This window comes from Python bivittatus, unplaced genomic scaffold (genome assembly GCF_059951505.1).
Source record: "Python bivittatus isolate LINGU-HERP-01145 unplaced genomic scaffold, Pbiv_v1 ctg000700_np1212, whole genome shotgun sequence".
In the NCBI taxonomy this organism is placed as follows: domain Eukaryota; kingdom Metazoa; phylum Chordata; class Lepidosauria; order Squamata; family Pythonidae; genus Python; species Python bivittatus.
The window spans coordinates 7,310,799-7,323,246 of NW_028277098.1; the positions used below are offsets into that span (position 1 = coordinate 7,310,799).

At 35.9% G+C, this 12,448-nt stretch overlaps 1 protein-coding gene across 1 annotated transcript in view; it reads left to right on the plus strand.

Moving 5' to 3' along the window:
* Positions 1-12,448, plus strand: part of XPR1 (xenotropic and polytropic retrovirus receptor 1) — a 99,634-nt gene that overhangs the window by 7,244 nt on the left and 79,942 nt on the right. Inside the window, exon 2 of the mRNA XM_088153466.1 lies at positions 8,811-8,862. Coding sequence (XP_088009592.1) covers positions 8,811-8,862 — 52 coding nt within the window. The remainder of the gene's footprint in view (positions 1-8,810; positions 8,863-12,448) is intronic.

Below are 12,448 nucleotides of genomic sequence, written 5' to 3' on the forward strand. Positions count from 1 at the left end.
ATGATCTATTCTTTCTAATCATCAAAATCATAAATCACAAAATCATTTTCTTTCATATGCAAAAAAGTCCATAAGGGGTTTCCAGTCATTGATGAATGTCATTACCTTTCTCTAATCAAAGAAGTCAGTTTGTCCATCTCAGCAAGTTCTGTCAATTTCACCAACCAATCCTCCATGGTGGGTAATGCTGAATCTTTCCATCTTTGTGCATATAGTAATCTCGCCGCAGTAATTATATATTGAAATAATCTTCCATGGCTCTTTTCTAACTGTTTATCCATCAGTCCTAAAAGGAAAAGTTCTGGCTTCAATTGCATATTAAAGTCACTCTCTCTCAGCCCAACTTACCTCACAGGGTTGTTGTTTTGGGGAAAATAGGAGGAGGGAGTATTAGGTATGTTCGCCACCTTGATTTATTTATAAAAATTAATAAAGGGATAAAAAATCTAAACAAAAATCTTTAAAATCTTCTTAATGTGTGTATTTGAATCCAATTTTTAAAAAGCTTTTTTACATCTCTACCAAGCATAATAAAATGTCCCTTCATGTTGTTCACATTTCCAACATACATTTGAAATGCCTTTATACATTCTGGATCATTTCTCTGGCGTCATGTACCAATGATACATCATTTTTAAAAATTGTCTTTAAGATCATAACATAATGTAAATTTCAGCCCTTTTAACCACATACTTTCTCATTGATCCATCTGTATATTATAACCAAAATCTTAGCTCACTTTATCATACATTCATTAACCTGTTCTTCCTCTGTTTCAAATTTCAGCAAAAGTTTATACATTTTAGCAATTACATGTTCATCATCAGTACACAATTTTAATTCAAATTCTGTCTTACTTTGCTCCATACCATACGTCTTTTTATCCATTTTAAATCTGGTAACTGTAATTGAGAATACCATTGACAGCTATGTCCTTCTGCCATTAATTGCTGTCTTAATTTAATTTTACATTCTCCTTGGTGACTTTTCCAGTAATCCTTTGTACATTAACCATTTGTCTTTGCCTATTGTTTCTTTCTATAAAATACTTCTTGTGCTGAGATCCATAGAGATGTTTCTGGGCACAGTCTGGGTTTGTTCTATGTTCTCAGTATGGCACATCTGATAAAATGGTTTTTAAAATTCATGTTAACTTTATCATACCATAAACATCCATGCCATCCACAGCTCAGGTTGTGGTCTTCTAACTCTAAAAGTCTTTTATTTCTCAGCAACACCCATTCTTTCATCCAAACCAAACAACAAACTGCAAAATACAATTTCAAATCTGGTAAGCCCAGTCCTCCTCTTTCCTTTGCATCTTGTAACACTTTATATTGAACTTGTGTTTTTTTCCCCTTGCCATACAAATTTAGATAAATCTTTTTGCTCTTGCTTAAATGGTACATCATTTGTCAAAACAGGTATTGTTTGAAACAAAAACATCATCCTAGGAAAAACATTCATTTTTATCACAGAAATTCTCCCTAACAGTGACAGTTTTAATTTGTCCCATCTTAACATGTCCCATTTATGTTAAGATCTGTCTCTTTCAGAAAAATAAGTATATTCTTTTGAGTTACCATTTTGATATTTCCATACGTCAACAAGTTCCAAATCAGTCTAAATATTGTTAACATTATAAGTGATACACACACACACACACACATTCTGTTAGTAATAAATTCTGTTAGTAATAAAACTAAATTTCAAAGTACGGTTGTATAATAACTGTATTATCTTTAATAATGTATCCTGCCCAATCAATTGCATAGAAGAACATCTAGCATTGGGTAATATTAGATTGTTAGTAGATATACTCAATATGCAAAGTAATAAATTGGATTCAGCTGTAGTTGTTTTATTGGATATAAAAAAGCCATTGATATGCAGTTCAAATTCTTGGATAATGTTTTGATTAAATACATTTTTCTTTCTATGACCCATTGGGATTCACATATTAGAATAACATATTTTATGTGTGGTCAAAACCCAAAAATAATCTATAACACAGCCTTGTTTTTAAGCAAAGCAGTGCGTTTGAGATCTACATATATGGGGTCGATTGGAGTGAATTGCTGGGGTGATATGGAAATATGATTTATATTTTCACTTACGTGTATACCTACTTATACTTATTACTCTATTTTTATTCATGTTTTATTTAACCTGTTTGCTATATTATTTTTGTAAAGAGTTTTATTAATTATTTACTGCCTAATTGTTATTTTGATAAGGCCTTAGGGCTAATCAATAAACTTTGATTTGATTTCTATTTTATTGATTATGTAAAGACATTTACGGTATTAAGGTTGCCAGAGTGGAATATAAGTTGTTGTTATATCCTGTCAGGCCTAGCCCAAGAACGTCAACAAAGCAGTCCAGTCCAGTATAGTTCCTTTATTAGCTTGTACCTAGTAGACAGAATCTTGCCAGACTAAACCTATGCTAAAGCAACTAGTGGCTATACCCCATGAGACTCTAGGGATGGGCCAGTCTCAGCTTCTTCACCTTCTCACGGTCCTGTGGGCTGAGGAAGTGCTTGCTCAGGAATGTTACCCCTCCCTCCTGATAACCTTGATCTTCCATTCCAGTATCCTCCTTCCACATGCCTTCCATTACACATCCAGAGTGGAATACAAGTTATTGTTACATACAGTACAGTTTGGTGTAGTGGTTAAGGCATCAGGCTAGAAACTGGGAAACTCTGAGTTCTAGCCCCACCTTAGGCACAAAATCAATTGGGTGACCTTGGGCCATTCACTGTCTCTCAGCCCTAGGATGTAGGCAGTGGCAAACCACTTCCAAAAAAACTTTGCCAAGAAAACTGCAGAGACTAGTCCAGGCAGTTGCCAGGAGACAACACTGACTTGAAGGCACACATACATACATACATACAGATAACATACTGTGCCTTATTTATAACTATCAGAGTTTGGGGTTCTTTAACAAAATTTATGGATATAGTACACCACTAGTAAATTATCAGTTTTTTAAAAAAAAAATATTACGGTAAATCTAATATACCTTCATTCAGTTCTAAATATTTAATGGATATTTATGAAATGTTGGGCCTCCCCGTTTCCATGTGTTAGCTGGAAGGACTAAAAACATGCCCTCCCAGATGAGCGATCAAATGTTCTATTGTCCCACAAAGGTAAATTAATTGATTGAGTGAAGAGATGGCTGGATTCACATTTTAGGAATAAGAAACAAAACGATCTATCATTGAATGGTTTTTTCCCCCCTCAAATTAAGCTATAGCTAAACATAAACATGTTCACTTTAAGAACATTCCCCAGTAGATAACATTTCTCCTTTTTACCCATTAATTGATTGCATTCTGATGTCATAGTAAAGGAAGAAAAATTACAAAGTTGATACTGTTCCTACTTCCTGTTCTTTCTCTAACTCTGGGAGTTCTTGATATACTGCCAATTTCCCACTCTTCTTACACTGACCACTAGTTAATGCTAATTTGGTTTCTAATAAGTCAACTGAAAGAGGGCCAACCTGCTTGGATAAAGTAGTGGGCAAATTATGGTCCAATTATATCTGGCTGGTTATAACTAATATCAGGATATCTGTCGTGACAAACATGGAACCTTCCCACTGGTCCATTTAAACATATGACATGTTTTGTTGGTGGTTATGCTTGCATGGCATACTTACCAAACTTCAGTTAACTATAGTTAGCTCAATTTCATGGGTTCACAGGATGCACTGATAATAAACTGTGGGCTGGCTTTGCACAGCACATTAGGCTATAAATTTGGTTAATTTGTAGTTCACTGTATTGCATGGACACAGACATTCTTTATTGGGGGAGATGAAAACAGTCTCAGTTCATTTCAGCTAATTAACAAAATACTGCAAACCAATGTTTGAAACATTGGTTCAAACCTGGCTAGAAATGGCTTCACATTCCAGAAAGGAAGTACAGCAAAAGGCTGTGAATAAAGAGTAGGGCAGACAAGTATTTGATTGGTTGATTGGTTTATATAGGCGCCAAACAAGTAGAACAAAATTAAACTCTTATAGTGTATAAAATATGATAAAACTAATATAAGAATTCTGCTAAAATATGATAAAACTAATACAAAAATTCTGCCAATCCAATAAAGAGACAATCAGACAGGATCACAAATCCTCCTGACTCAATGACTTGGAAAAGATTTTAGATAGATATGTATGTATGTATGTTTGTTTATATTTTAAAATTTCACCTTTATTATTTTTATAAGTAAAGGCGGCAAGCATACCTAATACGCTTTCCTCCTCCTGTTTTCCCCACAACCACCACCATGTGAAATGAGTTGGACTGAGAGAGAGTGACTGACCCAAAGTCACCTAGCCGGCTTTCGTGTCTAAGGCAAGACTAGAACTCACAGGCTCCTACTTTCTTGCCTGGTGCCTTAACCACTAGACCAAACTGGCTCTTAAAGCCAGGTCTTTAAGACTTTAGGAAAAACAGGCAGGGCCAGGGCCAGGCTATCTGTATCTTGGTGCTAACTCTGTTCTAAAGGGCAGGTGCAGTGACAGGAAAGGCATGTCACCTAGATTCCATGGCATTGTTTAAGAGATGGGACCCAGGGCGTGCCCAACCCTATTGAATCTGTCAATTAACTTAGCCCTATACCTTAAAAGCTTTAAAGGTGATAACCAGCATTCAAACAATGGCAAATTAAAAGCAGTAACACATGGCTCATATTGAAGCATGAAGATTTGGTTTAGATTTGAAAATTGTGGAACATTTCAGTCTGATACACTGGGGAGAGTGTCTAGGTCTTATTGTATTGTGGTTTAATTATTGTAGATACACTGTACTGTTTATTACTAAATATGGCAGAAATGTATTATAGGCTAGTTATTTATATGATAGTCATGGCTGTGAGCGGCCTGATTACTTTTAAAATTATTGCAGAGTTTGGATTACTAATTTTTTTTCTTTCGCTTGTATTTGATTAGAGAAGAACGTATCTAAAACAAGTCTTCATGTTCTTGACTTAGTATGGAGAAAGCGGGCTGTCAGAGAAGAGACAGGAGGTTTCTTGAACTGAGTTGGCTTATTTTTAACTTTAAAAATGAGAACCTGATTATGATGATTACGGATGATGACCGCATCCAGCGGTCAGATGGTTGCCATTTGCAACCTTCTTAGCCAGCTTCCGACAAGCAAAGTCAATTGGGAAGTTGGTAGGAGGTCACAAATGGTGACCATGTGACATTCTTGCTTAACAACCTGTGATGATTCGCTTATCAATGGCAACTGGGAGTCAGTATTGCCATCACTAAGCGGTACTAGCACGTGATGCACTTTATGTTGCTTAGCGACAGCAGTTCTGGTCCCAATTGCCGTCATTAACCAAGGACTACCTGTAATGGGTGAATGCTTCCATCAGCAGTATCAGTGGTGGTGGTAGGACATTATTCCTTCCCTCCTACATCTCCAGTCTGCCTCAGAGGATCTTTAATTCTTCAGAGAAGATTATGAAGGAACATGGGAAGGGAGAGAAGAAGATGACATCATCACATCATCAGAAATCTGCTGGTGCAATCTTGTCTTCACCGTGTGCCAGACTACAAACTGAATTCTAAATATCACGATAGTTTTATCAGGTTTGTAGTTTAGCAAGTTAAGTTTCAGATATAGAACTAATGCAAAGTATAAATTTCTTCTTTTTAATAAAAATTTTTTTCACACTGGTTATATGGAAAGCAGCATTATGTCTGGGCTGTTAAATGTCTTGATTTTAAGCTTACATGTACAATTTGTACAGAAGCAAGGAAGTTAGATTATTCAAAACTTTGGCTACATTGGCAGTGTCCTTTTCTGAAGGATACAACATTGACAAGGGCTATGCAAACTAAAGCATGGAAACAAAATCCTTCCCACCCTTAATAAAAGCAGCCCTGCCCTGCCTGTGGCAATTAATCTAATGAAAAATACTTCCATTGGCACAAATAGACATTTCAACTCCTGGGAAATAGATTTGAGGCTGAGGCCCTATGTTTCCTTGTGAAGTAACTTCTATGCTTCTTTTCTATCTCTATCTCTAAAGAATATAAGAAAATGTTTTTGAGCCATTAGTAAAACTCAACAACACCTGTGGTACAAATATATTGCTTGTTGAAGCTTAGTGTAAATTAATATTGCAAGGCATGGAATTAGTAGTGATAAAGAAAAAAAATGTTGATACTAATTTTGCTCTGCTCTCTTTTCCTGATACAACTTACCTGACTTGCCAAAAGTAATAACAGTAACTTGAAGTGTTGGAAATGTCCCAGCTGATGGGGGAATTGGCTTTGGCTCTTGTAATTGTATGAATTTTTCATTTAATAAAGTATAATTCTAGAATTTGTATGAAACTGTTGTGATGTAGATCAGCATGCAGTTAATCAGTTGCAATTTGGAGGTCAGTTGATGAAGTTTTGAAAGCAATTTGTTTTTCCATTTTTCCATGTTCATTTCCAGGCATCCTTTTAGACTTTGTATCTGTTTTGCAAAGCCATAAACCTCAGCTAATAATTCTTCAGAGCTGTTTTGATATTGCTGTTTGCTTCCCTCTAAACTGTGACTGCTGATCATTCATTGCTTACTTTTAGATGAAAGGCTAAGGCCTTAAAGTTTGATTTGTTAAGTTAAAATCCATAGTTCAACAGTTAGATGCCACATGAGTTGAACTCAACTTCTAGTAACTGCATGGACAAATGCTTGCAATCTCACCCTGTCTCCGGCAACATTGCATACCTTTTCCAAGGACAGTCCTGTTATCTCTTTGATCTTTTCCATGTACCTTATCTGTTATCTTCCCCTGTTTCTAGTTTTCTCGACCTCTGCAAGAATAATCATTTTTCTAGTTCATCATTTGTTCATATCACATGTTCATACTCTGAGCTTCTGCTTGCTGCTCACTAATCTTGAGGGAGTATTTTTTATGGCCCAGGACGGATTGTTTTTTTCTTGCATTTTATGGTGCTCTTAATAATAATCTCTAGATCCATAATTTGAAGATGTTTATCTTATTTTCTGTCATCCCTTCTTACTGTCTGGCTTTTACAACAGTTCATTATAATTGAAAGAACATAGTTTTAACTACAGGTAGTCCCCGGGTTAAGAATGCCTAGTTTACGGACAACCCATAGTTAAGAAAGGTGCCTATTGTAGCAAAATTCGAGTTAAATACACAATGGTTCAAGTTAATTATACAATACTACTTGTACAGTATTATGCCATAATGCTGTTCCAGCTTACGTACAAATTTGACTTAAGGAGAGACCTTGGGAACAGAACTCATTCTTAAACTGGGGACTACCTATACTCTGATATTCATTATCATACAAATATCCTTATCCATAATTTTGTCAAAAGTAGTAATTGCCTTTCTTTTTATTAATTAATTAATTAATTAAATTTATCTCCACCCATCTCCCCTAATGGGGGACTGGGTGGCTCACAAGATCCATTAAAACAATAAATATATAAAACATAAAAAGTATACAAAACAATACCAAAAAAGAAAAAGTCCAAGAGGCCGATGATTACCAGAGCTGCAGATGACAGGCCTCTAAGGGGCTAGCCATCCCCACACTTGGTGACTTCCCTCCCCACCCCAGGCCAAGTGGCAGAGCCAGGTCTTCAGATCTCTCTGGAAGGCCAGGAGTGAAGGGGCCAATCTCACCTCCGGGGGCAGGATATTCCAAAGGGCAGGGGTTACAGCAGAGAAGGCCCACCTTCTGGACCCCGCTAATTGGTCTTTTACCGAGGGGGTCCGAAGCATGCCCTCCCCGTGTGATCGGGTGGGACGGGATGAAGTCACAGGGAAGAGGCGGTCCCTTAGGTAACCTGGTCCCATGCCATGTAGGGCTTTAAAGGTGATAAGCAACACCTTGAATTGGACCTGGAAGCAAACTGGAGCCCAATGCACCTCACGGCGCAACGGTGTTACATGGGCCCTTCTTGGGGCTCCAAAAATAGCCCACGCGGCTGCATTCTGGACCAGCTGTAGCTTCCATCTCTTCAAGGATTTTTATTTTTATTTTTATTTTTTTATTTTTTTATTTTTATTTTTTTCTCTAGCACCCTTACCATCTTTATCTACTCTTAAGCCCAAGAAAATAAAGCCATCTATCATCCCTTCACCATCAACTGGAAGTTCACTAAACATGCTGGTTGACATTATATTTGGGCTCTTAATATTTAGCTTTAACCTGGCTTTTCATAATCAGTTTGTCTGAGTTTTCATCTAATGATGTTATCTTATTTGCATGTCTGACATTTAAAGTTTTTTTTACTTTGTGATAATTTCAGCTGTCATCTCTTTCAATCCTGCTATTCTTACAGTGCATTACCATTAAATAAAATGTATTTTATTTGTAATTTAGTAGAGATATGACAGAAAAAATAACAGTGACTTTACTTATTTTAGTGCATAATACTATAAACTACTATTGTGCTTATTCATGCTGCTAATGTAATCTGAGATGCTTCTTCCTCTTCCCCAATTCCCAACTTAACCTTACAAGGTTTAATTTGAATGATAATAGAAAATAGAGAACCTTAAAAATATAGCAGAGCTTTGCTTTGTATGGCAATGTGTTCCTGGTACTAAATGTTTTTGGTTAATGTGTAGAATTTACCTCATTTGACATTGGTAATAAGTAAAATAACATTAAATTTACATTCCATTGTTTTGTTTGTTAACCGTAAAGGATGAAGGGATTTAATTGCTAATTGATTTGAAGTAGGCAGATCAAAGTGACTTGATGTGCTTGTGCTGTCAAATTTAATTTTCCTCCTTTCTTGACAGGCTTTCAAAGAGATGCTGTATGCTGCTCAGGACCAGGCCCCTTCTATAGAAGGTAAGCAAGTTATAATTATTTTAGTAATTTTTAGCTCAGTAGTTCCCTGTGAGCATCCAGATATCACCTTCTGTATAGACAAAAATTATCTCAAACTGGCAAGGTAGTAGTGATGTGCAGAACTTTTCAAATTTGGACCTTTTTGATTTTGAAATGTTCTATTTCACATTCAAAATAGTTGTTTCAAGTTCATAACAGTGGTTTGGGGTTAAAATGGGCTCCTTTGACCATTTTGTTTTTGAGCTGAAAATACTTCAAAATGATCAAAACAATCCATTTCAAACACAAAACAACTGTTTTATATGTACAGTGGGGTGTTTTAAATTTGGAGTGGTTTGAGTTTGAAATGTTTTGTACACCATTGCAATGTTGTAAGCCAGAATCTGTATTGCATCATGTTCTTTCTTACCCTGAATTTTCATTACAGTGTTCTCAGAAGTCAAATTAAAACTTCTCTTTTGCACTATTTTCTGTGTCTTTCCAAAAGTAGGTGCTAAAAATTTTATTTTCTTTCTTGAATCACAGACATAAAACAGCACAGCATTTAAAGTATGTTTATCTGTAGAAATTAAATATAATTTATTTCAAATCACAGTTTGTGGTTCACACAGAGAACAAAAATCAAGTAATCTACTCAGGTGTAACTGCATTCTTGTTGCATGAGAGGAAGAGGAGAAAGTAATAAGGGGTATGCTGCTGTTTCACATGGGCATCTTGATGCTAAATTAAAAGCTACAAGTCCCTGGGTTATTTAAGTTCTAATTTATACAACTCCAGCTTTATGGAAAGGGGTACAAATACATGCACAAATGGAAGTTACCATGTTTGTGCATATATACAACAGAAGGCAACACATTTGTGTTTGAGCAAAATGGCACCAACCATATTTTTGCATGCCTGTGAAGTGCAGTCCAACATGTACAAAAATCATCTTAGAGAAGAATTCATAGAATGGAATGTTTGCCTAGCCCTGTATCTGGCTGTATTTGCATTATCGTAAAAATGGATTTCTCCAAAACAGCAATAAATTTATTTTTTTTTCTAGATACGAATATTGAGTAAAATAACATACATGCATGTGTGTGTCTGCGCTTTGTGAAATAATTAGGCAGAAATACAGCTTTTAATCTTAATTTTTTGACTCCACTGTTCCACAAATTGCATTGGCTACCAGTATGCTTCTGGGTGCAATTGGAAGTGCTGGTAGTCACCTTTAAAGCCCTTTATGGCTTGGGCCAGGTTACTTATGGGACTGTCTCTCCCTGGTTGTTTCTACCTGTCCTATCTGATCTGGCAGGAGGGTTGTGTTCTGGGTCCCATCTGCTAAGGAGTGTTGGCTGGCATGGTGCAGAAGGAGAGCCTTTTTTGCTGTGGTGTCATCCTTCTGGAAATTAGATTCGGTCCATCCTCATTGGCCTTCTCTAAGGCCTTGAAGACTTGGCTCTTTCCTTGATGGGGCCCTGGATGCATGACAGAGCCTGTTTCTTGGTTGTGTTGAGTGAAGCAATGATACACTATATATGATTTCTTATAGTGCTTCCTATGGTTATTTCTTATAGTGCTTCTTTCTTATTTCTTATAGAGCTTCCTGTGGTGCTTCCTAATTTCTTATAGTGCTTCCTATGGTTCTTGGAATATTAACATTTATTTGTTTACTGCAGTTTTCAAATTAGATAATCTACAGAATTTTCAAGGAGTTATTTTTGAGTGAGCTGGATTAGGATTGTAATTAAAAACAACCATTTGATAAAGGAATGCAGTATATACTACAATAGCATTTGATAGCTTATGAAATATCCAGTTTGCCAAAAGTTTAACATCCCTAATTATATAGCTATAAGGTAGAGGTAGGTTTAGTAAAACCACTGTGTTTAGTTTGGCTAATGTTAGAAAGTCTGCTACTGTTTTTCCTATCAGTTTTAAATTTTAAAAAAATCATGAATTCTTTTTTCCCATGGTGAAATGCATTTATCTGGACACTAGTTTTCATCAAAAGTTGTATATAGTCATATACAGTAGTCACTCTTTTGTCAGATTTGTATTACACCTTTCCTTCAGATGCTCCAGAGAATATACACAGCATTCCCTCCTCCCACTTTTTCCTAAAACAGCCATATTTTGAGGTAGGTTTGGCTAAGAGAGAATGATTAGCCCAAAGTCACCCAGTAAAGTATTGTGGTCGAGGGTGGACTTGAACCTAGATTTCCCAGTGCAAGTCCAGTACTTTAATCATTACACTGTAGCCTTGATTTTGGTTGCAGTAGGTATATGGAATCTTTTTGTGGCTGGAGCTGCAATGTTTTTATTATTAATTTGTGGGCTGCAGGGGTATCATGGAAGTAGACTAACTTGATTTTTGCTTTTTGCTTTAGAAATGTTTAAGTTTTTGCTTATATAAGTATTAATATGTCATAAAATAAGGCCTCAAGAGTTGCATGTGTCAATCAGGTCATGAATTATTCACTTCAGTTATACTCCTCCTTAAACCTTGTGGCTTATTTATTTATTTTTCACATTTATATCCCAATGCAATCGAAAGCCTCTCAGCAGCTTACATAGAATATAATACTAATAAAATACCCACAGAAACATGCATGATTATTTAATTTACATTCTGTTGTAACTGGGAAATAATTAAAGAAAAAGGCCTTTATCTCTCCCCTCTTATTGTCTTAGTCTCAAAGCATTGTCTCCAAACTGCACAAGGATATCTTATTACTTGTTCAAATAGTGAAAACCTAGATGTTGCATTATATTAAGTTAGTACTAAACATGTTGCTGTGTTCTTATAATTTCTCTTTAAAATCAGCGTACAAAGAAATTGGTCAGACACTAGATGACATTAATTCTTGGGTTGTTTAGATATGAAAAACTCAGATACTGGAATTTTCTGGATTAGAAGGATTTTCTTCAGTACAGTACAGCGAAATTTGACAGAAACTAGTGAGTTGCAAAATTATTATTTCATTTTACTTCACATAACTGGATATGTATCATTGTTGCTTTGTGCAAAGCTGATTGAATTAATGGCAGTAATGGCAGTAATCTGCCCTATGGATTTGGCACAGATGGCATTATAATCTGAGGCATTTGTATATAGAACTAGAATTGGAACCAGCTGAATTTGGAATTTGGAGAACAGGGTCGGTATATATAAGGAAGGGCACTCCCAAGGGTGCATATTGGCCCCCTATCTGTTTAACCTGTACAATAAATACATCATAATAATGGCAGCATTGGGAGAGGTGACAGCTAGAATCATAACTGAAGGTCAAAACAATCTGAGACATGCAGATATGCAACTTTGTTAGACAAACATAAAGAAGTTTTAGAAGAGCTCATTGTGGAAACAGAAAATAGAAAGTGAAAAATCTGAACTAATATTAAATGTTAAGAGGAAAACGTGAACCAACGTGCTTAGTGAATTTGCACTTGACAGTGAAGTAAAAGTGATATGTAGTTTTGCTTTCTTTGGCTCAAGAATAAACAGTATTCTGCCTTGCTTTCTTGATTTAATGACAGACTTAGACAAGATCATGAAGGATAAGGTCATTTCAGTAACAGTGTAGATTGGAATTGTTAAAGC